The sequence below is a fragment of the Labeo rohita genome, chromosome 11, assembly GCF_022985175.1.
Source record: "Labeo rohita strain BAU-BD-2019 chromosome 11, IGBB_LRoh.1.0, whole genome shotgun sequence".
In the NCBI taxonomy this organism is placed as follows: Eukaryota; Metazoa; Chordata; class Actinopteri; order Cypriniformes; family Cyprinidae; genus Labeo; species Labeo rohita.
In genome coordinates, this window is record NC_066879.1 from 20,431,716 (window position 1) to 20,458,485 (window position 26,770).

The 26,770-nt window shown below is 36.3% G+C and overlaps 1 protein-coding gene across 1 annotated transcript in view; it reads left to right on the top strand.

The window, feature by feature from the left end:
• Nucleotides 1–25,617, top strand: part of pcdh17 (protocadherin 17) — a 93,145-nt gene extending 67,528 nt beyond the window's left edge. Inside the window, 1 exon segment of the mRNA XM_051122919.1 lies at nt 23,658–25,617. Coding sequence (XP_050978876.1) covers nt 23,658–24,358 — 701 coding nt within the window. The 3' untranslated portion in view covers nt 24,359–25,617.
• The last annotated feature ends 1,153 nt before the right edge of the window (nt 25,618–26,770 follow it).

The window sequence follows — 26,770 nt, forward strand, 5'->3', positions numbered from 1 at the left end:
ATAAGAAGGTTTGTTAATTAAACTGTCACATGGCAGCACCTTGAGGAATCGCAGTGGAAGAGCTGCTTTAATTGGGAGTCTATTGTCTCACTTCGCACACTCGTCTTATCCAGTGACTATCATAACACAGAGCAGGGAGATAGTATCACCCGAGACAACAGGAAGTCAGGGAGCGGAGGGATGTTGTTCCTGATGTATGCTGTTCAGATGTGTTACCTTGTCAGTTGCGTGGTTGTTGTTTTTCCTAATCGCTCTCACCTCCTTTTTAGTGTGGTTTGGTAAACAAATCAAGTGTAAAAGCGCTTTTTTGAAGTTGTAAATGAAGATACTTCAAAATTTTACATTGAATTCAATGTGGTGCTTGTCATTTCTTTGCAATTACATACAAATTTACTAGCAGTGAGAGAAAATTGTTTTAAAGTAAATCCCACACCATTTTTTCTGTGTGCCATTTTTGGAATAAGACTGATATCTTAAATTGTGCAACTTGGCAACTTGTTTTAAGTGATAATCACAGTCTTATATTTGAAAGAATAAAGAGGTATTGCATTTAGAGTTTTTCTTTTTATATTTCAGCACCAGAATATCTAACCCTAACACTTAACCCTAACAATTTTAACTCACGTGTACATACTCAAATAGTCTTTGTTTTATTTACAACTTTGAAAAGAAAAACACAAATTTTTTTTTTTAGTGTTTTTTTAAAGGTAATTTGGCAGTGAATTTTGTATTACTCCTTTTCTCTTATTATCTAGGGAGTTTGTCTAGAGGATCAGTGCTGTTAAGTGATGAATCGCTTTGGCCGTGGCTTCAACTGTAAATACCATCAGCAATTAACACTGATCAGAAAGAGAGAGCGAGCAATTTACCATTAGAGTCCTGCATGGAGGATCAATTATTGAGATTCTCTATCTCTGAAATTTACATCCCATGGAGCTCATTACATCCATGGCTATATTGGGTTGTGTGTGTGAGAATGTGTTTGGTAAGGCAGTTATTTTGGAGCAATAGATCCACAGTCACATGCAGGCTCTGTAAAAATCTGTCCGGCCATCTGGGCTGAAGGTGTTCAAAATCCGCCTTGATTAAAAAGTGCAAATCTGGAGATCACAGGCCTACTGATCTTCTCCTTCGTCCTCGCATGCCGAGCCCAGGCTGGATACGGAAGTGACCCCTTCAGTAGTCTTGTCTGGAGATTATGATGATGCTTCTTTAGATGAGCGTGTTGTTAAAGAGGAAGGGAGGGCATGAGACAGAGAAAAAGCTTTTGTTGTAGCTAAGCAACTACTAATGGCATTTGAATGAGATTTCAGCAGGTAAAACCAATATTCACGTGTTATATTTGGATTTAAGAAATGGATTTTTTCAGTTTTAAACTAGATTGGATGAGCCACATTTAAAGCCATTATTAGGTCTTGGCAACCTCGCAGTGTACAAAATCATTTTCTTGCTCAATATTTTCATCTTGTTTACCAGTAAAAATATCTAAACATGCTTTGAGAAGCAACACAATGGTGTAAGATATTAAACGAGACCTATTATGCCCCCTTTGTGAAGTTTCAGCTCAAAATACCCCACAGATAATTACATCATTTTGAAAATGCCTATTTTGAATGGAAGCAGAAACGCGCTGTTTTCATGCATATCTCTTTAAATGCAAATGACTGCTGCTCCCCGCCCCCTTTTTCAGAATAGAGCTGTGCCTTTACAGCTACTTCCTCAGATGTTCTGCTAAAAACATCTGTTTGGTTTTGATTATCATGTCTATCACATTGAAAATTAATTTCTAAGCATATTAAACCAAGTTCTCTTTCATGTCTTATTGCGCTTAAACGGTCAAATATAGCGTAATATATAGTAAATAAATTACTAAATTCACTGCTGTATTGTCTCCTTCCAAGGCTGGGACTCTAAATAGTGTTCTGTGCTCGTCTGTGCAGCCAATGACAGAACAGTTACCATGCTTTGCTTGACCTTTCGCCATGACGTTAGAACTGCTGCACCCTTGTCACTTGCGAAAACACAGTGGCGTCAGCATGGGTGGAAACGTGCAGATTAAGGAGCGTTAATATTATATTAAGATAAGAGCGAAATTTTGGGCTTGTTTTTTCACAAGCATGCAGAGAAAGGCTTACCAAACAAAAGTTGTTCTTTTTCACATTTTCTGGGTTGGTAGATGCACCGGGGACCTGATTAAAGCATTTAAACACGGAAAAAGTCAGATTTACATAATACGATTCATTTTCGTTAAATATGTCTAAATAAATAGTGCAGACCAAAATGGTTTGTGCTTAGGCACATTGTGCCTAAAAAACCTCTGGTAAAATCACAATATTAGCCTGTTATTGACCAACTGTGTTTGCGAAATCACCTGTTTTATAAACTGGTTTCCATCAGTTAATTCAGAATGAAACAAACGTTCAGTTCATGCTTCGTTATCACTGCTCCCAATTACGGCCCTGCCTCTGAAAATCGGTTTTGCACAGATCGTGAGCTGCCTGTCTGAGTATTTGCCTCCGAGCTTTGGTTTCCCACCAGCCGTTCGCAATCGCCTCACCCCATCGCCTCTCGTAGGCACGTTGGGCGTGCAGCTGCTACATCAACATGACAAGTGTTTCTAGAACATTCTTCATTGTTCACTGACCAGTAATCGAAGTGCAATGGCCGCCGTCGGGGGATATTTTCTGCTGTTGGGCTCTGAAGAGCGAGCACCTGGGCCTGCGCTGAAGGGGGAGAGATAGTCATGCTCAAACAGACCGCCTCATTATGATTTCACCTCAGGCTTTGTCGCTCTGAAAGAACCGACGGCCTGCTCCAAATCAGTGGTGTTTGCTCGTTCATTTGAATTCACTGTAAACTTCACACTGCAGTGCTGGAGAGGGACACATTCGTTTAAATTAGCTCCAGCTCAGCAAGTGCAAATACGTTTATGACCTATCTCAGACTGCGACCAAGATTTTATTGCTCAAAGCAGAAAGTGAGACCTCCACGCACAATTACGCACTGATTTTAGCTTCAGTCTTAAAACACTATTTTCAGGATTCTTCAATAACATCATGTTGATATCGTCTATTATGTCTTTTACTCCCCATAATGTTGTTCCAAACCTGTATGACTTTCTGGTATGAAACTCAAAAGATGATTTTTTTTTTTCATACAATGAAAGTCAGTGGGGTCTAGTGTGATTTTTGGACCTCACTGACTTCCATTATATGGACAAAAACAGTTCTGACAAAGACAAAAAAAAAGACAAAAATCAGACAAAAATCAGTGCAAAACCGATGAAGTTAACCAGCAATTTAATGTAAAAAAAATACTACAAGCTTACAGGATGGGTATGTAACATGAACCAATCAGCATGTGCCAAGTAGTATAACGTTGAGAAAATCATCAGTTCGTGTCATCAGTTTCACGACAGAACTTGACTTTTTTTTTTTTTCTTCTTCTTCTTCTTTTGTTTTCCACAAAGGAAGCTTATACAGGTCTATGACATGAATGTCATGAATTTGTATTTTTGTGTGAGGAAATCATTAGCATGGCTATTATTAGGCATGGATTTTGTAATAAACCACCTAGCAATCATATGGCAACTTTTTCACTGATTTTTTTTTTTTTTTAATCAAATCCTGTTCTGAATTTTACCCACATTTTTGCAGTTTAAGATGAGAATGCATGATTTTTTATGGCCAGAAAGCATTTTAAGGTGCTTTTTGTAGGGAAACCCAGCTCCACTTTTCTCCAATTCCAGAAAAAACATGAGGACGCTCATAAATCTAATCTGTAATTCAGAACAGAGAAGCCCGTGGAGCATATCTAATCCCAGTGAACCGGCTTTACAATGACCACAGTCTGTCATCAGCTGTGAACATCCTTTCAGGAACATGTCACTTCCTCTTCTGTTACTACAGCAGCTGTTCTTTTAAATACAAATAGTTGTTTAGTGGCTCCAGTGATTTGTTGTTCGGTCATCGGTGTCAGATGTATATGTATTATGAGGTTGTTTACAAGCCAGGTGTTTTGATGAAATCTCAGATCGGTGTTTTAACATTGTTGAGCGTATATAATCCTTTTCTTATCCTGTGTAAACCCACTAATCTTTGACCTTAATCTTAAAGTGCCACATTGAATCAGAGACAGGATTTTTTTTTTTTTTTCACCGCTTCCACTCCTTTAAACACCAAAAGAAAAAAAAATCATTCGTTGATATCATTTTACTTTCACTGAGGGAGTCAATAAAACAGTTTATAATACTTAAAATTGTATTTTTCATAAATTACCAACCTGCAAATGTGGAAAATAAATAAATTAGCAGCTAAAAACAGCTGAAATCTGATATTGAAGTGAGATCTCCAAATGGGTGTCCCTCAACAACACGAAGGCTAAGCGTCTCTTATTGCATTTCAGTCAAACATCTCTTTGTAATTTGATCAAATTTATGAAGCAGAGAGTAAATATGTATTTATACGAAGGATACAGAAGCGGTGGGGCTCTAGACAGCGCAGCGCTGTGCCTGTCGGAGAAGGAAAGGTCAATGCTAATTTAATCAAGTGAAACGGAAATCTGCTAGCATGCTAGGCTAGGTAGCGCGGCAGGATATGGGAGCAGGAGATACAGGATAAGAGCTGGACAGACGTGCGGTCAGAGTGTGTTCGTTTGCTCTCTAACCAGGTTAGGACCAGGACTCAGACATTTGATACCTCAAACAGAGACACCATCCTCTTATCTCTTACTTGAGTCACATTTTTCTTGTTTGTTCTATTTTCTTGTTTATAGTCGAAGTCAGAAGTATACATACACCTTGCACCATCTGCAAAATGTTAATTATTTTACCAAAAAAAAAGAGGCACATACAAAATGCATGTTATTTTTTATTTAGTACTGACTTGAATAAGATACTTCCCATAAAAGACATTTATAGTCCACAAGAGGAGAAAATAGTTAAATTTACAAAAACGACCCTGTTCAAAAGTTTACATGCGCTTGATTCTTAACACTGTATAGGTTTTTTGTTTTTTTTTGTTTTTTTTTTGTTTAGTGATAGTTGTTCATGAGTCCCTTATTTGTCCTGGACAGTTAAACTGTCCGCTATGCTTCAGAAAAATCCTTCAGGTCCTACAAATTCTTTGGCTTTTTAGCATTTTTGTGTATTTGAACCCTTTCCAACAATGACTGTATGGTCTTTTCACACTAAGAACAACTGAGGATTCATATGCAACTATTACAGAAGGTTTAAACACTCACTGATGCTTCACAAGGAAACGCAATGTATTAAGAGTTGGGGGGTGAAAACTTTTAGAATTTGAATATCAGTAAATTTAACTTATTTATTCTTCCTGGAAATGTAAGTATCTTCTGTAATGTCTATATGATATTTAGGCAAAGTAAGTAAATGTACACATCTTCATTCTGGTCAAAAGTTTACATCCCTGGCACTTGATGCATCGTTTTTCCTTCTGAAGCATCAGTTATCATTGGGACCTTCTGTGTGTGTATATCATTTTACTTTCATTTTACTTTCATTTTATCATTTTACTATATATATATATATATATATATATATGTATGTTGCTCTTTTGTTGTTTTAAATTGCTTCCATTGCCCTTATTTGTAAGTTCATTTGGATAAAAGCATCTGCTAAATGAATACATGTAAATGTAATGTAAATTTCTAAAGGATGAGACTGGAGTAATAGCTGCTGAAAATTCAGCTTAGTCATCAGAAGAATAAATTACATTTTAAAATATATTGAAATAGAAAACAGTTATTTTAGAATAAAATAACATTTCACAATATTCCTGTTTTTAAGCTGCTTGGTGAGCCTTAGTGAAATGTCTTTGAAAAACTTTTTTAACTTAACTTTTCAACAGTAGTGGCCCCATAAATATAGTTCATTTTGCTTTAAAAAAAAAAAAAAATTAACATGGTAACCATACTCTAAGAAAGAGTAGTCTGGTTGCTCCAGTTTTGATTATTCCAAGAAAACCAATGTAACCACTGCCTGAGCGAAAGACTGAAACAGAATTAAGTACAGAATATGGCATTAATTTGCAATAATACCAGTGATTACAATAACTATGGTATTTTAGCAAACGGAACGGTTACCATGGTGACTCTTTGAAAGTACATTATTGAAAGCATTTCAAGTGGTCAGGTCGTCTATTAAACCTGAACTGTTTTTCATTCGGTAGGCTTCCACTACACTTAGTTCTTGGAAATGTGTTTTCTTCATATGTCACATTTGTAACTCCTCCTAGAGCTGCATGCCTATGTGTGTGAGTGTGTATGTGTGTGTGTGCAGACCCTGGTGTCGGCTGCAGAGATTGGCGCTTCTGTCAATTGCAGGCTTGCAAACCTGGCTACAGTTGCTTTGCATCACAGAAACACAATGTATTTATTCTTTTCAGTCATTTTTAAATTAGGGCTGTCAGTGGATTAGTAATATTTAAATCAAATTAAAGGAGATCCCATGTCATCCAAGATGTTCATGTTTTTCTTTCGTCAGTCGATAAGAAATTAAGTTTTTAGGGAAAACATTCCACATAGTGATATGGAGTAGTGGCCAACAGTTTGAAGGTCGAAACTGCAGTTTCAAAGGGTTCTACATGATCCAAACGATCGGTCATTTTCTTAAAAACGAATTGTATTTATATACTTTTTAACCACAAATGCACATCTTGCACTAGCTCTGTGATGCGCGTCTTCACAAATTACGTAATCATGTCAGAAAGGTAGGATAGAGTGAAAAACTCCATCTCATTTTCTCCTCAACTTCAAAATCGTCCAACATTGTTGATTTACCTTTTTTTTTTGTGAAGGGCATTTGACTTTCTTAGGATGTTTGCTTTGTAAACCCTGGGTCGGTAATTCCACCCATGCCATGAGTGACCTTTCTAACAACGTTACGCAATGCGCGGTGTCTGGCTGGTGCAAGACGAGTGTTTGTGGTTGAAAAGTATATACATTTTTTATTTTTTTAAGACAATGATCAATCATTTTCACTAGACCAGACCCTTATTCATCAGCTGGGATCATGTAGAGCCCTTTTGAAACTGCAGTTTGGATCTTCAAACAATTGGCTCCCATTGAAGTCCACTATATGGCGAAAAATCCTGGAATGTTTTCCCTAAAAAAACTTAATTTCTTTACAACTGAAGAAAGAAAGATATGAACATCTTGGATGACGGGTGAGTAAATCAGAAGTAAACTTCTCCTTTAATTTCTTTACATGCCAGTTAATTTGTCAAATTAACAGCGATTTGTTTTACATATATCAGTATTTTCTGAAAAAAAAAGCTCATATTTTGTTACAAAATCATTTAATTGACATCAAATAGTTGCTTTAGAAGTCAGTGTTTTTTTCTGTATTAAACATAAGCCTCTCACTTTTAAGATGCCATGTTAAGTAATTCAACTGTGGATTCGCAAAACATGAAGTGTCACTTCAAGCTTGAATTGCTTTGATGGTAGGAAATCCCTTATTATAGCATTTACAGGGTCAGGAGGCATAATTAATAGCATTAAATTTTTATTGCAGATTTTTTGTAAGTAATCACACTAAATGAAATTGACAGCCCCAGTTTAAATGCATCATCTCAGCCGCTCTCTCGACTGCAATGTCTCAATTTGTGAATTAGAATGAGGATGAAACGAGTGGACGGCGCAATGGAGAGCCAGATTAGGAGGGGTGCAAGGAAGCCAATGTGAAATTAAAGGACTGGAACAGCTGTGTGTCAAGCTGTGTGAATAGAGAGGGATCTGGCTGTGCTCTCTTCCTGTCCCATTGAAAGCCACTCATGAGATTCAACAGCTTTCTCCCCATGACCCTCAATGTTCACACTGAGTGGGCCGGCTTCAGTGGATCAATTACCGCGATGATTACGTTCATCAAATACTTGATTGAAACTCCAGTCTCGCTATATAGAATTAAATGTTTTTCTCGCACGCGCACTCTCAGATTAAAGCTACTTTTGGACTGTAAGGTCTGTATTTCTTCTTTTCGCTATCTTCCTCCTCTGTCTTCCTGTCTGTCGTTCGCTCGTCTTCATTAAAAGGTCACACCTTATCTCTTTGAGTTTATTCTTGTTTTTTTCTCTTCTCTCTCTCTTTTTGTCTTCCCTGCATCCTTCTCTCCCATTCCGCCACTTAGGGTGAAAGCTATCTCCATTACTGTGAAGTTGTACACATGATAACACCCGCTGTGTCTAGTAATGAGTGATTGGACATCATCGAGTGCGAGTGTTTAGTTAGCTCGACGCGCCGCCACAATCCTCCTGCATCTTGGAGAAAAGGAGATAATTGACAGACGTATAATCCTCTTCCTCCGCATGGGACTCCGGGGAACCATCGTGGTGACAAAGTGATGACACGTGGAAAAGTATTAAATCCAATTGTGGGAAAACAGCAGGGGAAGGAAGGAGCGTAGACCCAGAGTGACATTTACATTACATGAAGTGATTTAGAGAGAGTTGCTTACTGCCAGTCACCATTTCGGTCGGGTCGCCTTGATTTAGACCCATGCAGGGCAGCGGTTTGGTTTTGTTAACCTTTGAATGATGGAAATACTGTTTATGTGCTGTTTTGTCAAGGTAGGATGGTTTGCATGTGGCGGTTAGCTTCGTTTGGTCATGACGTGATTGACCAGTTTGAGTTGGCATTAATTTGCTCATTCAGATAAAGCAGAATTAAAATATTTGATTAAAACTTCTGCTTAAACTTATTTTAATGCAGTTAGTTGCAAACACAACAATGTTTTTAAGTGCTAAAATCTAATATATATATATATATATATATAAAAACAACAAATATATAAATGTAAGAAAATGTCAATGCACAACAGAATTGCTAAAATGAACTAATTATATATATATATATATATGTGTGTGTGTGTGTATGTATATTTATATATGTATATTTATAAATTTATGTATATACATAAGATATTGTGTGTGTGTATGTATATATGTGTGTGTGTATATATATATATATAAAATATATATACACTATATTTATGTAAATGTATTTAAATGAAATTTAATATAAAAATATATTTAAATATTAAAATATATAAAATAAATAATAGAAAAATACAAAATATAAACTTTAAAAATGACAAAAGCACGTAACAAAATTGCTAAAATGAAAAGAAAAAAAAAAAAAATATATATATATATATATATATATATATATATATATATATATTAAAAAATATAAACAATAAAAATGAGAAAAGCGCATAACAAAATTGCTAAAATGGACTAAAATTAAAATGATCTTCATGGATGGATTATTTAAATGAAAATGTATATAAAAAATATATTTATATATTAAAATATATAAAATAATATAAAAATAAAAAAAATATATAAACCTAATAAAATGAGAAAAGCACATAAAATTGTTAAAATGAACTTGGTTCATTGGTTCATTTAAATGAAAATGTATATAAAACTTATATATATATATATATATATAAACCTAATAAAAATGACAAAAGCACAAAGAACATAATATTGCTAAAATGAACAAAAATTATATTATAATTGCTATACCATATTGCTATATATATATATATATATATATATATATATATATATATATATATATCAACCAAATAAACATGAGAAAAGCACATAACAAAATTGCTAAAATTAAAAATTTAAATGAACATGCACATATAAATGAAATTGACAGCCCCATACTAATTCAAAATATGAAATATTTAAATAGTTCATAATTTAAAAAAAAAAAATGTAATGGTTTCTGTTGGGAAATATGAGGTAATAGGGGATGTTAACAGCTAGATTTATATCGTACATCCAGGTATTATAGATTTACTAATATGATGTTTCCAGATGATTCAGTAATTGTGAAGTGAGGAACAGTCCCCTTTTTCCATCCGCTGTATCTTTCGTCACTGAAAAACTGGTGGGTTGCTTTTGTAATTAGATGAGTCACTGCTTTCCAGGCTTAGCTTTAGTTTATTATTGTGGAAAATAAAATACGAAGGTAAACTGAGATGATAGAGAAAGGGAGAGAAAAAACAATACTGTATAAATTCCATTTGGGGTAATTAAAACAAATTAATACAATTAATGAAAAAGGCGTTTTGTGTTTTTGCTAGCTTAATTAGCCTTAGTTATTATAGAAGTGGGACTTGATTCACAGTAGTTGTGTGTGTGTGTGTGTGTGTGTGTGTATGTGTGTGTACACCTGCTATCCAGTTCTTTTCCACCTGTGGAATCCCGCAGCGGATTTTCATGCTTCTCCAAGAATGAACTTTGGCTGCCGCGGCGGGCGATCATGGCACAAAGACCAAAGGAGAGCTTGAATGCGAACTGGCGCATTCGCTAGAAAGATATTACTAAAACATCACCCAGCATGAGCGTGACTTCCTCCCTTCCTAAATTACAAAGGCGTAAACGACACAGAGAACTTGATTTTGCCTTTTCCACCGTTTTCGCTTCTTTCACGCCGCCCTGTAATGGGCTGAATTTTTCTGAACGCACAAACAGGTGAGGAGCTGCACCTGTGTCTCGCCCCAGTCACCGCAGCTCTTGAATATTTACAGCACACATGAAAGCCGTACCACAGAGTGTGCATGTGAATGGGTAGAAATCTCTTCCTGTTTTATCCTCTTTCATTTTTTATTCCTGCAGTCTTTTTCAGGTACACGTCATCAGAAATCATTTTCTGCTCTTGTGTCGTCTGTGTGGTGCAACTGTTGTTTTGTGCCAACCACCATTCCTCTCGTTTCCATTCAGCTGCTGAACCGCATTAGTCTTATACACAAATATTGAGGGTACACAAGGTTTCATTAAGTCTTTTTGACAGGCAGGATGTGTAGTTTTATTTGGGTGAATTCACCATCATATTTGGATGATAAAAACCATGATAAAAACAACTGAATAATAACTTCATTCCTCATTTAATGAAAAATCTAAAAATAAGAAATATTATATTGAAGTACAATTTGAAACTTACAATTGAAATGACATCATGACCAACCTGGCCATGCTAACCAGTCAAACTTGACATGTATGTGTTTTATTTACATATATATTAAGTATTTAATTTAATCATTATTTTATTATTTTTTATAATATTATTAAAATAATCTTAAAATAATACATTAAAACAATAATAATATTAATATTAATTGTATTTTTTAATTGTTTACAATTATTTATTCATTATTTATACACTATAATATAGTAATAAAAACTAAATGGAATTTATTATTAGTTATTATGTTATTTTATTATTTAGTACATTTTAGTACATTTAGAGTATATTTCATTTTTGCATTTTATTTAATTATGTATATGTTTACATTTTAACTATATAGATAGATAATTCAATAAAAAATAAACATTTTTAATATAATTAAATATTTTATAAATCATATTTACAGTTATTTGTTTTTATTTTTTATTTAATTATTTTTAGAATTTAACAAACAATATACAGTAGACATACAAATTATAAAAAAACATTTCAATATAACTAAATATTTCATAAATCATATTTACAGTTATTTCTGTTTTCATTTTTAGATTTTAAGATGGATCACTAAATTCTAAAAATAATATATTTAATAATTTTAATATAATTAAATATTTTATAAATCAGATTGTTATTTCTGTTTGTTTTATTTAATTATTTTTAGATTTTAACTAATCGATAGATAGTTTAGTGACAATTCTGAAAATAATAAATATTTTAATATAATTAAATATTTTATAAATCATATTTACAGTTATTTCAGTTTTTTATTTTTATTGAATTATTTTTAGATTTTAATCAATAGATAGTTCAATAAAAATTCAGAAAATAATATAAATCATATTTAGTTATTTCTGGGGGTTTTTTGTATTTTTTTTACTTAATTATTTTTAGATTTTAACTACTGATAGATCGACATATAGTTCAAAACAAAATTATGAAAATAAACATTTTAATATAATTACTTATTTTATAAATCATTTAGTTATTTCTGACTATTCTGACTTTTTTTTTTTTTTTTTTTTTTTTTTTAGATTTTTATATATTTTTAGATTTTTTTTTGTTTGATTTGACAAAATTTTAAACATAATACAAAAAAGTCCAATAAGACTGACTAATTCATACACATCTCAAAACTGTCAAGAATAAATACACAAAAAAGCCATTGGCTTTTTCCATTGTGGTCCTCGATTTTAACGATAGATAGATAGATAGCATATAATGGTGGTTCGATGTAAACACTGCAAGGAGAATATGCTGGAGCAGATTTTGTAATGCAAGTTCAATCTTTTGAAGTGTGTGTAAACTCATCTAGCGTGTAGAGCACAGATCTGAGTGTGAGTGTGATCACTGAGATCAAAGATGCTGAGATGCTAAGTCCTCTTTTGCTGCTGAAGAGCCTGATGATGCAGGTGAATCAAATCATCTGGCATGCTTTTTTCTAGAACTGATTCGCCGGCCAGGCAAACATGTAAACACTCCCAGGGGGAGGCACAAAAGCACACCGAACTCTACAACATATAATGGAGCTAATTTCACCCCATTCGAATCCACACAGGAGAGGACGCACTCGCCCGGGAGAGTACGCTTTTTGTTGAAACGCGACATCCAGCGATCCATAAAAGTAGCCCGGCCTTCCACCCCCAAAGTCCCTTTCATGTGTGTGTTGTGAAGGTTAGCACATTCTCTTTGAAAGGCCAACAGATCTTTCCCCCGCAGGTGAGCGCTAAGGCCCGTAAGCCCCGCGTTGAGCCCCTGCTGCGCCAAGAGAAAAACATCTCTCGCTAACCCTTCAGCACCCATTCTCTGCCTCGCACTTTTGTCTCGTTCCGCCAACTTCCGTCTTCAAGGAGGTCCTGCGTGTGAATGGCCATTGATTCGGCTTTGTGTGTTTGTTTGGAGTCGTCTCCTTCGCCGTCTACTCCGGAGGCGGGCTACCCTGAGGCCTCGGCTTAAAACAACTTAACCAGGCATTAGCTGCCTGCTGCTCGGCTAAGAATGCATAATGAAAAGCAGGGTTTGATCGAAAGACATTTGTCCTTGGCTTAGTTAAAGCATCTCCGCATTCCCTTGCCGTTTTCAGGAGGCTTGTCGATTAGCCTCCCTAGAGTCCATCGGCATTTGCTACCGTACCACCCCTCCCAACTTATCCACGATCAAAGTGGTCTCTATAAACAACTTTGGTGAAACAGCATCTCGGTACTTTCTTAAAAAGTTTGGTTCCCAATGGGATGCCATAGAAGGACTATTTTGGTTCCTGAAGAACCTTTCAGTAAATGGTTCCCTAAAGAACCATCTTTTTAGTGTGAAGAACATTTTAAAAATCTGAAAAGAGATAATGTTCATGTCTTTCTTTCTTCAGTCGAAAAGAAACTAAGGTTTTTGAGGAAAACATTCCAGGGTTTTTCTCCATATAATGGACTTCAATGGGAGCCAACAGGTTGAAGGTCCAAACTGCAGTTTCAATGAAGCTTCAAAGGGCTCTACACGATCCCAGCCAAGTCTATGAACGGTGGCAATACTGACGTATTTAAGATGATAGCAGTGTAAGCAAAGCTAGTGCAAGATGAGCGTTTGGGGTTAAAAAGTATATACATGTTTTTTGTTTTTTAGAAAGTTACCAATCGTTTTTAGAAAATTACCCATCTTTAATATCTTTTCACGCAATTCAAAAAACAAAATACTTCTTTTGCTTATTTCAGTTAATAATTATTTACGCTTAATAGTTTAATTTACTAGCAATTCCGCAAATCACTTGATTCAGATCAGGTTCGCAAATAATTTAATTCAGATCAGGTTTGTGAACCATTTGATTAATTTCGAGACTTTGTGCAGGTTTGCAAATCATATGATTCAGTTTTGGACTTCAGAGCGTGTATTGCGAATCGTTTAATTTAGATTGGAATTTCGTAGCAATTCCGCAAATCACTTGATTCAGATCGGAATATTGGAGCGTGGATCGCAAATCATTTGATTCAGATCGGAACTTCGGAGCGGGTTCGCAAATCATTTGATTCAGATCGGGTTCACGAATCATTTGATTAATTTCGAGACTTCGGTGCAGGTTCGCGAATCATTTGATTCGGTTTTGGACTTCAGAGCGTCTATTGCGAATCGTTTAATTTAGATTGGAACTTCGTAGCAATTCCGCAACTCTTTTGCTTCACATTGGAACATTGGAGCGCGGATCGCAAATCATTTGATTCAGATCAGAACTTCAGAGCGGGTTCGCAAATTATTTGATTCAGATCGGGTTCACGAATCATTTGATTCAGTTTTGGACTTCAGAGCGTGTATTGCGAATCGTTTAATTTAGATTGGAATTTCATAGCAATTCCGCAAATCACTTGATTCAGATCAGGTTCGCAAATAATTTGATTCAGATCGGGTTCATGAATCATTTGATTAATTTCGAGACTTCGGTCAAGGTTCGCAAATCATTTGATTCAGTTTTGGACTTCAGTTTTGGACAGTTTTGGCGTGTATTGCTAATCGTTTAATTTAGATTAGAACTTTGTAGCAATTCCGCAAGTCTTTTGCTTCACATTGGAACACTGGAGTGTGGATCGGAAATCACTTGATTCAGATTGGAACTTCAGAGCACGTATCGCGAGTCATTTGTTTCAGATTAGAATTTCAGAGTGGTTTCGCACATCTTTTTCTCTGTTTTTTTTTATTTTATTGAACAGTAGAAAACATCAAACCATTAAGACAGTACAGTTATAAAAACCAAAAGTAAAAAGAAAGTGTACACAAATACAAATCCCTGAAAAATTAACCATGGTTTTAATTTGAAAGAGAAGATATTGTTCGATAAGTGAGTTCTCTGATTGAAGTCCTTGAAAATCAAAAAAGTACTGCTTGAAAAGTCCTTGAAAGACACTTTACAGTATCTGTACGAACCCTGTATCCCTTGGCTGGGATCGTGTAGAGCCCTTTGAAGCTGCCTTGAAACTGCAATTTGGACCTTCAACCCGATGGCACCCATTGAAGTCCACTATATGGAAGAAAATCCTAGTTTTCCTTAAAAACATTAATTTCCTTTCGACTGAAGAAAGAAAGACATGAACATCTTGAAAGCGAGTAAATTGTCAGGAAATCTGAATTCTAGAAGTGCACTAATTCTTTCATTATGAAGATTGATATTGATATATTTAGCTGCGGTTTAGACCTGAAAAGAAGTGAGAGATCCGCAGCGATTTGTTCAACCGCACAAACACGCACACAGGTGCGGCAGCAGCCTGTCACAAAGGCCTTGAGGCCTGTTCCAGCTGCCCTGTGAGCCTTTAAGGTACGAAGCCGACTACACACACGCGTACATCCCCCTACCAACTGCGCCCCAGTCTGCCAGGGCACAGGTGCGAGTGCTCTGATGCTCCCCTGCTCACGCTGAGCAGCCGTATCACACTTTCTACACAAAGCCTGTGTTCAGGATCCCTACCCCACTGCGACTGTGCCCTCTCATGTACCCTCACTCCACATCACCCCCAATGTCACACCTTTCAGATGTAAGGCACAGTTCACATGAATGCTAACATGCAGAACTAGCTGCTAATATATCATATTTACTTTCTATTAATTTACTCCTGAGGCCTAATGATGTTTTGTTTTAATTAAGACATAAGGGCAGATTTATATCTGACTGTCACCTCCTGTTTGCGCCCGCTGGTGGTGTACAGCAGATTGAGAGAGGGAGAGAAGGAGGGAGGAGAGGAAATTGATGTTGGCTGAGAGACACAGTGTGGACCAAGGAAGGCAGGAAGCTGGTAGTGCGGTGCTGAGATCGGGAGGGGTCACTGGCGAATGAGCACAGAGAAACGGAACGACGGGACTGAAAAACGAGATGCTAATAAAAGATTTGGCAGGAGGCCTTAATGCACTGAGTCAGAATATACTATCTGTCTCTCTTTCTGTCTCCCTCATTCTGCTTCCCAGCTGGAGAATCAAATAAAGCACCCAGCCACCCGAATTCTTCTGAGAGATGGGGTGAGGAAAGAAAGAAACCCTGGCATTTGAAAGCTTCCTCTTTAACTGAGTGTGCGAGGTGTTTGGTAAATGGCTTCAAACTCTTAAGTGGCCTGGATTCTCCTTCCGGTCCTTTTCACTCTTTCTCTCACCCACAAGGCTCAGAGGGAAGTTTCTCGGGGTAAAAATCAAATGAGGGTTAGGATGAGGACTATGTTCATTATGTCGGCTCTCGCTGTTGGCTTATTAGACTGCAGAGACAGCGCTCAGTGTTAAACTGTGTGATCCCAGATCCAATTAATATGGTCAGTTGCAATGTTCTGATGGCAAGATTTTGTACATTAAATGTATGACAGCTGGCATCATCATAAGAATTCAGTTTGTAATTTAGTTAAATAAAATAAATTAAAAAAGATATATTTTGAAAATAATAGCAAAACTAATTAACTAACTAATTCTATATTTAAAAACAGACTTGATCTAAATAAAGCAACTGTCAGCAATTACTACAGTTTGTAATTTAGTTTAATTAAAAAAAAGATAATTATGACAAAATATATTACAAAAATAAAATAAAAAAATAGATTTTTTTATATTTAATTGTATGACTTGTATTATAATTCAATTTGTAATGTTTTTATTGAAATACATTTTAAATTATTGTGATATACATGTGTATATATGCGTGTATGTTTGCTGATTTCAGATTGTAAAATGTATTTTATTCTATTAAAATATAACATACATATTTTATTTTTTATATATTTTATTTTTAGTTTGTAATGTTTTTTGTTACCGTAATGTATTTGAAATGTTACAAACTGAAATATTATCAAGATGTCATACATGTGTACATTTGTACACATAAGATTAATATATACTGAAAATTTATTTTTTAAATAATTTTTGACTATTCATTTTGTATGTTTTTTGTTACAGTAAACACTACAAAACTGTATTGTCATACAACTATAAAAATACAATTTAAGTCTATTTTAATCTTATATTACAATCTGCAGTTAACAAATGTACAAATATGTATTGACATCACAATTCAAATAATAATTTAATAATGCAAAAGTATATATATATATATATATATATATTTTTTTTTTTTTTTTTTAAAGAAAAATTGGCATCATAAAATATATAAAAATATTTTAAAAATCAAAAAAAAACTTGAAAATGAATAAAAATGGAGAACTTTTGTATTTAATTATGTGACATTATAATTAAAGTTTGTAATTTTTATTACGATTTATTTCATATTTGTTGATTTCAGATTGTAAAATATATATAGTTTTTCTATTAAAATAAAATATACTTAAATTGTTTTTTTTTTTTAATTTATGACAATTCAGTTTATAATGTTTGTTACTGTAAACACATTACAAAACTGAACTGTCATAAAATTATTACAATTATTTTTGCTATTATTTTTATATGTATATGTATATATATATTAGTAATATATTTTACAATGTCACTAAAATCTTTTTAAAACCTTCTACTAAATTCTAAACTGTATTTGTAATTTTATTACATTTTGTAATATATTGTATGAAATAAGAATTTTTATCAATCTATTACAAAAGCAAAATATAATTTTATGATATATGACATCATAATTCAGTCACACTTTTTAATTTGAATATATTTCAAACTTATGATGATACAATTATGATGATATTTGTTGATTGTATATTGTAAAATTGTAGATTGTATTTTACTTTATTGATTTGTGATTTACATGATTTAATTGTAAGAATTTTTATTTTTATCTTACAAAGTCACCTCTACAAGCACTGTTGCTAAAAGCATGACAGTCATTTTAAGATTATAATTAGAACATAATTAAGATTGTTAGAGGTTGTGCTAATATTATAAATACAGTCAGACCTTAAGGCCATTGTCAACCAAGCCATGCAGTACCTACGACTCTTTCAGATGTGACAATTGTCACATTGTAAGACATCTCAACTCTTATTTTTCCAGATGCAGCAGAACTAGTGAATATGTTATGATGTGACCTTCTGTTAGGACTGTCATATAAATATGGCGTCGTCTCGAGTTGCTGCACTGCCTTTGGGACTTTGTGCGCGAAGTAAAATGAGATTTGTCGTACACACATCATTAGCTTGATGAGTGGGACAAGCGCTGTGCTAGCAGAAGCCTCGCACTCTGAAAGTGAAGTCTGCGAATCCCAGTAAATGGTGCACAGAGCAGAGCGTGTGCTTCTTGTGATAATAATTGGGCAGTTGATTTGACATTCCTGCAGAGGGGCCGATATCTCACGATGAGCCATTTGATTTATAGATTTGTGCATGGGCCGTCAAGAAAACACAGGGATGTCACACAATACAATTATAATGAAGTGTCCCCAAAACAGCTTGTAACCTTGTGTGCTGACTGTACGTGAGGAGGGTTGGGGGTGGCAATAATTCACACCGTGCCTCCTGCTTTGGATCTGGCGACGAATTAGTGGCCTCAGCCGGTGTCACATGTCTTATTGTTAGTCATGGCGACCCTGCCAAGTCTCAAGGTCACCTGTTCCGCCCAGGCATGAATAATCTATTGAAGGATTGGTTCCTCCTCACTGGCTGCATGGAGATCTGTCAGTGTGGATTATTTATGCTTTATTGTGCCTCCATTGAACGAGTAGTCAGTTCTGAGCATACTGGAGAAGGCGAGTCTGATTTGCTTTCTTAGCAACGTTGTTTTCTTTTTTCACTTGAAGGTTTTAATGTCTATGCTTATTTACAGTTGAAGTCAAAAGTTTTCATACACCTTGCAGAATCCGCAAAATGTTAATTATTTTACCAAAATAAGAGCGATCATAAAAAATGCATGTTATTTTAATATTTAGTTCTGACCTGAATAAGATATTTCACATAAAAGATGTTTACATAAAGTCCACAGGAGAAAGATGGACACACGATGCATTAAGAGCTGGAGGGTGAAAACTTTTTGAATTTGAAGATCAGGGTAAATTTAACTTATTTTGTCTTCTGGGAAACATGTACGTATCTTCTGTAGCTTCGGAAGGGCAGTATCAAATGAAAAAAATGTATATATTTAGGCAAAATTAGAAAATCTTCATTCTGTTCAAAAGTTTTCACCCCCCGGCTTTTAATGCACTGTTTCCTTCTGAAGCATGACTGAGTGTTTGAACCTTGTGTAATAGTTGCATGTGTGTCCCTCACTTGTCCTCAGTGTTAAAAGATGGATCTCACAATCATACAGTCATTGTTGGAAAATGACTGAAAATGCTGAAAAAAAATCAAAGAATTTTGTGGGATTTTTCTGAAGAACAGCATGCAGCTTAACTGTTCAGGACAAACAAGGGACTCATGAACAACTATCAGTACAAAAAAAAAAAAAAAAAAAAAAAAACAGCTGTGGATCATTCAGGTAACAACACTGTATTAAGAATCTAGTGTATGTAAATTTTTGAACGGGGTAAATTTTATAAAGTCAACTATTTTCTCTTGTGGACTAAACGTCTTTTATGTGAAATATCTTAATCAGGTCAGTACTAAATAAAAAATAACATCCATTTTGTATATTCCCTCTTATTTTGGTCAAATAATTAACATTTTGCAGATTCTGCAAGGTGTATGAAAACTTTTAACTTCAACTGTATGCATTAAAATGACAGTATATTATGAAAACTAACTATTTTCTGTTTGAATATATTGTAAACTGTGATTTATTCCTGTGATGGCAAGACTGAATTTTAGCAGCCATTACTTCAGTCTTCAGTGTCACCTGGCAACATCAAAAATCATTTCTTATCGTAAAAGTATTAATTTCTTGGTGACCCTGAACTTTCCAGCATAGTCTAAATGTTTATTTTGCTAGACTTGCATCTAAAGGTGATATGAAAGTGTGAAACAGAAAGATATTCGCACACACACACAGACACTGTTTAGCCCAGTGCATACCCACGCTAATTTATGTTTAGAGACGATAAACAGCAAAATCTAGCAAAGCAGCTCAGATTCAAAGCCCATGCAGATCTGAAGAGAATACTGTGTGACCACTGTGTGTTTGTGTGCGCGTGGGAGATCCCATTATTGAAAGTGGACCGCATGTTCTTCCTCACCTTGTCACACATGCCAGTTTGTGCCACTCAGGACTAGCCCTCGTCTTTCTCTCACGCAACACAAGAGCCCCACATGCTAAATGTCAAGCTCGCTCTCTCCCCTCTTATATGGTGCTTACCCCTGTCCTCTCACACTCTTGTAGAAACTGTCACCCTCCCAATACACAAACGGTGGCACAAAACCCTAGGTGTCCCCCTAGGTTTGGTCTTAGGCCCGATACAGAACTCAGGTTTCTTGCATAGCTTTCCCTCTGCTCGGTCCACAGATGCACCACAGATGTCCGTGTGTTAAAAAGACATATTTTGACCTCGGGAGAGGCAGGTGCAGTGTACCGTTACCATTGGTAAGGGAGTTTGAAAACTTTTCCAAGGTTAGCAGAAACCCCATAGACCAGAAACAAACTGAAGGGAACCCCAGGGATAGGCTTTTGTTGGCCAGACACACACAGTGAAATCTGGAACAATAGGGATTCAGGAGCCGAGTTGCAGAGAGGATCATTTTTCACGACATGACTTGGCCTTTAGCAGAGAAACATCTGAAAGAGCAATTTAAAATATGATTAATGATGATAATAAGGTCAAGCGGTCATCATTTATACACGCCGAGCCTTGCACGTTGCGTGAAGAAAGAAAACCAATTGGCTACACTTCTGCGAATGTAAACACAGATATCAATTTAGCTATCAACACTTTAGCACTGAGAATTGATACACTTTTACTGGACGAGGAGAAAGAGTGCTGAATGTCCTGATTGTATTTCGATATGCATTGTAAATGCCATGCAAGGAAAATAAGTACATCTGTCTGGATCGCACTGCTCTCAAACTTTAACTGGCTTTATGAATTACCGTGTCCTGAAAACAGAAGCGACGTGAAAGAGCAAGAAACTATCAAGGAAAATGAGATCCAAAATGACATTTTCATAAGAAAAAAATAAGTTCTTAATCTGATCATGCACTGTTTGAGGTGAAGGATAGATTAATATCGTTGGGAATTACAGTTTGGGAAATCAATAACACAAATGAAGATTCTTCAAGTCATTTTCCGCCATCATCTGTTATTCCCAGACACGTTTTGGGGTCGTAAATAGGTGAATGATGACTGCTAGATTATTGAAAATGTTTCTTCTCATAAATTCATGAGGTTGTTTGTGTTTCCCTGTTTTTGTGTCCCAAAAGACAGACATCATCAACCTATTAAATATGGATGGAAGACTTTTGTTTGTTCTGCTCAAATTACTGCACTTCTCTTGTTAAACGCACACGGAACCGATGACACGGGTCCCGGCGTGCGAGGTTTGCGCGCGTTCGCGACCCGGGTCTCAGCTTTACCTGAGTTATTTGAGCATTTATATTCGCAGGACAGCAGCTGCACTTTCCTTTTCATTTTTTAACTTTCATTTTTCATGTCTTCTCTTTTGTTCCCTTATTTTTTTTCTCCCCCTTTCTTTCATTTCCTATTTTAAAATACATTATTTTTTTATCCTCTTCACAATCCTGGACCCATTTGACACACCATCAGAACAGCCCACAATAATCCAAAATGTGGTTTCTTCTGAGCTGAGATGAAAGGAGGGAAGATGCACACACACATGCAGTGCCGCACTAGACACTTGGCTCTGTGATATGGCAGGGCTGCCTTGGGATAGCTTCAAAGCCCAGTGACATAAATTTATGATAGCAGCGCCACACTTTTTGCCAAAACTGAGCTGTTGTTGTTCTACTGAGAGGCGGGGTGAGAAGAGAGGATCTACATGCATGAGCATGATCGGGGGGAGAACAGGGTGATTCTTTGCCATCTTTTTGATCAAGTTCATGGAAAACTCAGAGAGTTCTTTTTTTTATAGTCTACTTTTCTATCATTTATGCCTTTGTTTAGACATTTTGGGTTAGTAAGATCTTTTAATGTTTTTGAAAGAAGTCTCAACAAGGCTGCATTGATCAGCAAAGGGCCTTGAGATGGGATTCGAACTCGGGTCACCACGAGTGCAGTTGCACTATACGTCAGCGCACTAACCACAAGGCTATTGGCACCAAAATTGTTGCAATTTAGTCATTTATTTTTGTGATGGCAAAGCTCCATCACACATGATCCTTCAAAAGTCATTCTAATTTGTGACCGTGAACCACAAAACCAGTCATAAGGGTCTTTTTTTGGTAGTTGAGATTTATACATCTGGAAGGTGAATAAATAAGCTTTTCATTGATGTATGGTTTGTTAGGGTAGGACAATATAGGCCAGTTTAGAGTAGACGTCACAGTTGCAGCTTTCCACGCATTTTGGTGGCAGAGTGAAATGGGGGAAAAAAATCACTGAATAAGAGAGAAAATGTATTGTGCTTTTGGATGTCAGAATCGGAATGCAAATAATTTTTATAGAACACTGATCAAAGACGCCACTAAACGCAGATGTTTAAACGGACGGACTAATGAATGAAACCTAATATGATTACTTTTTAATCATAAATTTGATTTAAACAATAGATCTACATATGCAGTTAATAGGAAACATGTTAGCCCTACAACAGCATGAAATCTATATAACAATCCTATAACATTTTATATTTACCTATTTTCTATATTTACCTACCACAATTCTGACTTTATTTCTCACAAATTCAAGTTTATATTTCATATTTCAGCCTTTATAGCTCAATTTAATTCAACAATAGTGAGTTTGTCCAGTCTGAGGGGGGAAAAAGCCAGAAGTGTGGTTGATTTTTCTTATCAGAATTGTGAGACTTAATCTCAGGATTGTGGAAAAAGTCCGAATTTTGAAATATAAACTCAAATTTACCTTTTTCCATAGACTGCCACTTGAAAACTCTTATTTTCTGCCACCAAATAGGCTCCACCCACAAAAACATAATCACTGTTTGCAAACACCGAATTGTTTTATTTTACCAAGAAACAACTATTTGAAAATCTGGAATCTGAAGGTGGAAAAAAAATCTAAAATATTGAGAAAATCGCCTTTAAAGTTGTCCAAATGAAGTTACTAATCGAAAATGACTTTTTGATAGAATTACAGTAGCAAATTTACAAAATATCTTCATGGAACATGATCTTTACTTAATATCCTAATGATTTTTGGCATAAAAGGAAAATCGTTGGCTAATGTTACAAATATTTTTGTGGTCCAGGGTCACATATGCAGATTTGCTGCTCTACAAGCATTTCTTATTATCTCCACAGTTAAAAACTGTTGTGCTGCATAATCTTTTGTGGAGACCATAACTTTTTCTGCAGAATTTGGAAGAATGATTCATGTAAGTCATTTGTTCATGAATCATATTACACCCATTGTTCATTGCACCGGTACGCTCTTTTTATCTCACCAAATGAAATTTAGTCTGCAAACTCACATTCACCACTGCGGTGAAAGTGCTTTTGTGATTCAGCTTTGCTGAAAAGTGGTGCAGGAAACACTGACTGAAGTGTTACGTTATGACAATCTGTCTTTGCACTGATGACAAGTTTATTCATTTGTGATGAATAATCTTTGGGTTAATTTGAGATGACTTTTTACATGGTTGTTTGTTAATTGAATTTCCAACCAATTAAAATTTTTCTGTCTCTCTTTCCAGAGGAGGATTGTGTGAATTGCACGGAGGAGTGTCGAGTGCTGGGTCACTCAGACCGTTGTTGGATGCCCCAGTTTCCCGCAGGGGCCGGAGGAGCAGGAACTCCCCAAGCCGAGGGCTCGGACTACCGCACCAACCTCTTCGTACCGGCTGGCATGGAAGCGGTCGCAGTGGAAACCGAAACGTACGAGACGGTGTGCAACCCCAACGGCAAAAAAACTTTCTGCACATTCGGGAAAGAGCGTCGGGACCACACCATCCTCGTGGCAAATGTTAAACCCTACCTAAAGACCAAACGTGCCCTCAGCCCTCTCTTGCAGGAGGTCCCATCTGCCTCATGTAGCCCCACCAAAGGCTGCAGTACAGGTTCCCCGTGCTCTTCGGCCAAAGGGATGGGCGACGGAGCGGAGGGAAAGCCCAGCACCAGCCACTACGGACCACCAGATGGACAGTACATCTCCCCGAACAAGCAGAACAAAGAGCAGGGCTACTCCGCGCTGCCTCCCTCCGACCCCGTAGCCAAAGTCCTGGCTGAAGCACGTTCGCGGATCAGCCAGGAGACGGCGGTGGAAATGGACAGCGTTTTGGAGCAGGGCGGAGGCGAGATGGGCCGTGGCACCATGGACGCAGACCAGGTGGTCAGAGACATCGACAAACTCCTGCAGGATTGTCGGGGAAACGAAAACACCCCAATCAGAAAGTAAAATGGACTTTGTCGAGACGCTCTCCGAGAGAGTGTGGAGCAGATGGGGATGTTTTGCAAGGACAAAAAAAAACATGCGTACTTGAAGATCTTGACAAATAAACATAGGGAGCAAAAGAACAGTTTGCTTTCGTTCGTTCGGATGCCGTGTCGTGTTTTTGGGGGCGAGGGAATTTCTTTTAGAGTTGCAGAAGTTGCTGCTTCTGGCTTCTTGTGAGCTTTTTCTTCTTCTTCAAGTGCCCACCAGCTTCAAACTCTTTCTTACAGTGACGTCTTTTTGTCGCTAAACCACAGACGGAGCGTCCCGCCCTTCTCCTACAGGGACATTCGGAGGAGAAAGGGTGGACGAAAAATGGTTTGTTCTGACAATCGCAAGTCAAAAGGGGTTTAGGGTGCTTTGGACGCCCCAGAACGGTTGGACCACACCAAGACAGAGACTCTCTCTTTAACTTTTACTGGCTTTGTAATATCAGCATAAGAAGTGCAAATGATATCAGCAAACACTGAGGGGGTGTGTGGGGCCATGAATCTTAATAGGGCGGGTGGGGAGGGTTGATTATGAAATGTAACCATTCTTCACCTGTCATTTCTAGTCACGTGTAAACTGTGTCCTCCCCCGCCCCATGTATACGTACATATGGAACATTCCAGAACGGTGAACCTGTTACTCTCACTTATTGGTCCTCTGTGATCATCTGTCTTCAGCTTTTCACTACTTTTAAAGTGACTCTCCACGTGTCTGACGTTAAGTTATAACAGTCACTCTCTTGTATATTAGGGACATTTTTCCTCAACTGTGAAAAGATATATCTATATATACATATAGATAAATATATATAAATATATGAACTTATGTATAGTGTCCAGATAACAATGAAAATATTTATACATTTTGTAAAAAAAGAAGGTGGAAAAAAACATTAATCTCCGAAAAAAAGGAGAGAGAGGGGGCGTGCACAGGACGAAAATGCAGTTGAAAATATTTATATTGAACTGCAAAGGACACTGTTTCAATTTCAGAAAACAATACATTAACAACAAACAAAAAGGATTTTAAAAAAGGAAATGTCCCTTCACATTGTCACTTATACACAATATCATTTTAATGTGCAAAATGTATCCAATTTAATGTGTTTACATCAAAACAACATATTTTTATTGATTTTTCTGCAGTTTCTGTGCATTTGAGCCAAATTGTTACGTGTACAAGAGCTATATTGTGTATTTTATTAAATTAATATATGGTTGTGTTGTAATATACATGGGCTTATATTGTACTTGGCAACTGATGCCTTAGTAGTCGTCAAACTCTATGAGTTTAATTGCCATTCGGTTTCATTCTTGGTTCACTCTTCCGCTCTCGCTTTCTGCTTCGCCTCGCTGCTGTGCATTTGGACAGGTTATGTTGTTTGAAACACGTGTTGGAAAAGACTGCTTACATGACATGTTCACTACTTGCTAAGCAACTTGTTTTTGTCTACAAGAAACAAAACTAAAAAAAACAGCCACACATGACTACAGTTTGCGTAGTTTTTTATGGGCAGCTAATTCTACAAAAAAAAGCCCTTGTTTGGGTTCATTAAAGTGTTGGGAGGGGGGTTTCAGCCTTCTCGCTCTATGTCGATTTGATGAGGAGCAGCAGCAAATCCTTTGTGAACGTTTAGCGATGCTGTCTGGTCTGTTTAAGGTCGCAGAAGGGTCGGAGGGATTCAGAAAAAAGAACATGCTGTTCGTTTCATAAAAAGGAGCAAAAAGAGGTTCCCTCTGAGGAATTCACGAAACACATCAGAAGTCATGAATCTATTTTGAAAGAACTTCTGTTCTTTCTCTCAATGCATAAAACTTGCCACTTAGAAAACTTTTGCGCTGTTCTAAAAACAAGTAAGTTGCCTCACCATCTCAGTTCACGCAAGAGGAACAAACCAATATTTTTTCCTATTAAAGGAGAAGTTCACTTCCAGAACAAAAATGTACAGATAATTTACTCACCTCCTTGTCATTGAAGATGTTCATGTCTTTCTTCAGTCGTAAAGAAATTGTTTTTTGATGCAAACATTTCAGGATTGCTTTCCATTTAATGGACTTCTATGGTGCCCCTGAGTTTGAACTTCCAAAATGCAGTTTAAATGCAGCTTCAAATGGGTCTAAAAAAATACTACAGTTGATATACTTTTTAACCTCAAACACTCTGCGTGAACTGTTTTTTCCGGTTCAAGACAGTTAGGGTATGCCGAAAAACTCCCATCTCATTTTCACCAACTTCAAAATTGTCCTAAATCGCTGCATAAGTGTTTACAAAGTGATCATGTAAAGAAAGTCAAACTCCTTTTACAAATACAGGTTGAACAGCGATGTAGGGCGATTTTGGAGTTGGAGGAGAAAATGAGATGAGAGTTTTTCGACCTACCCCAAA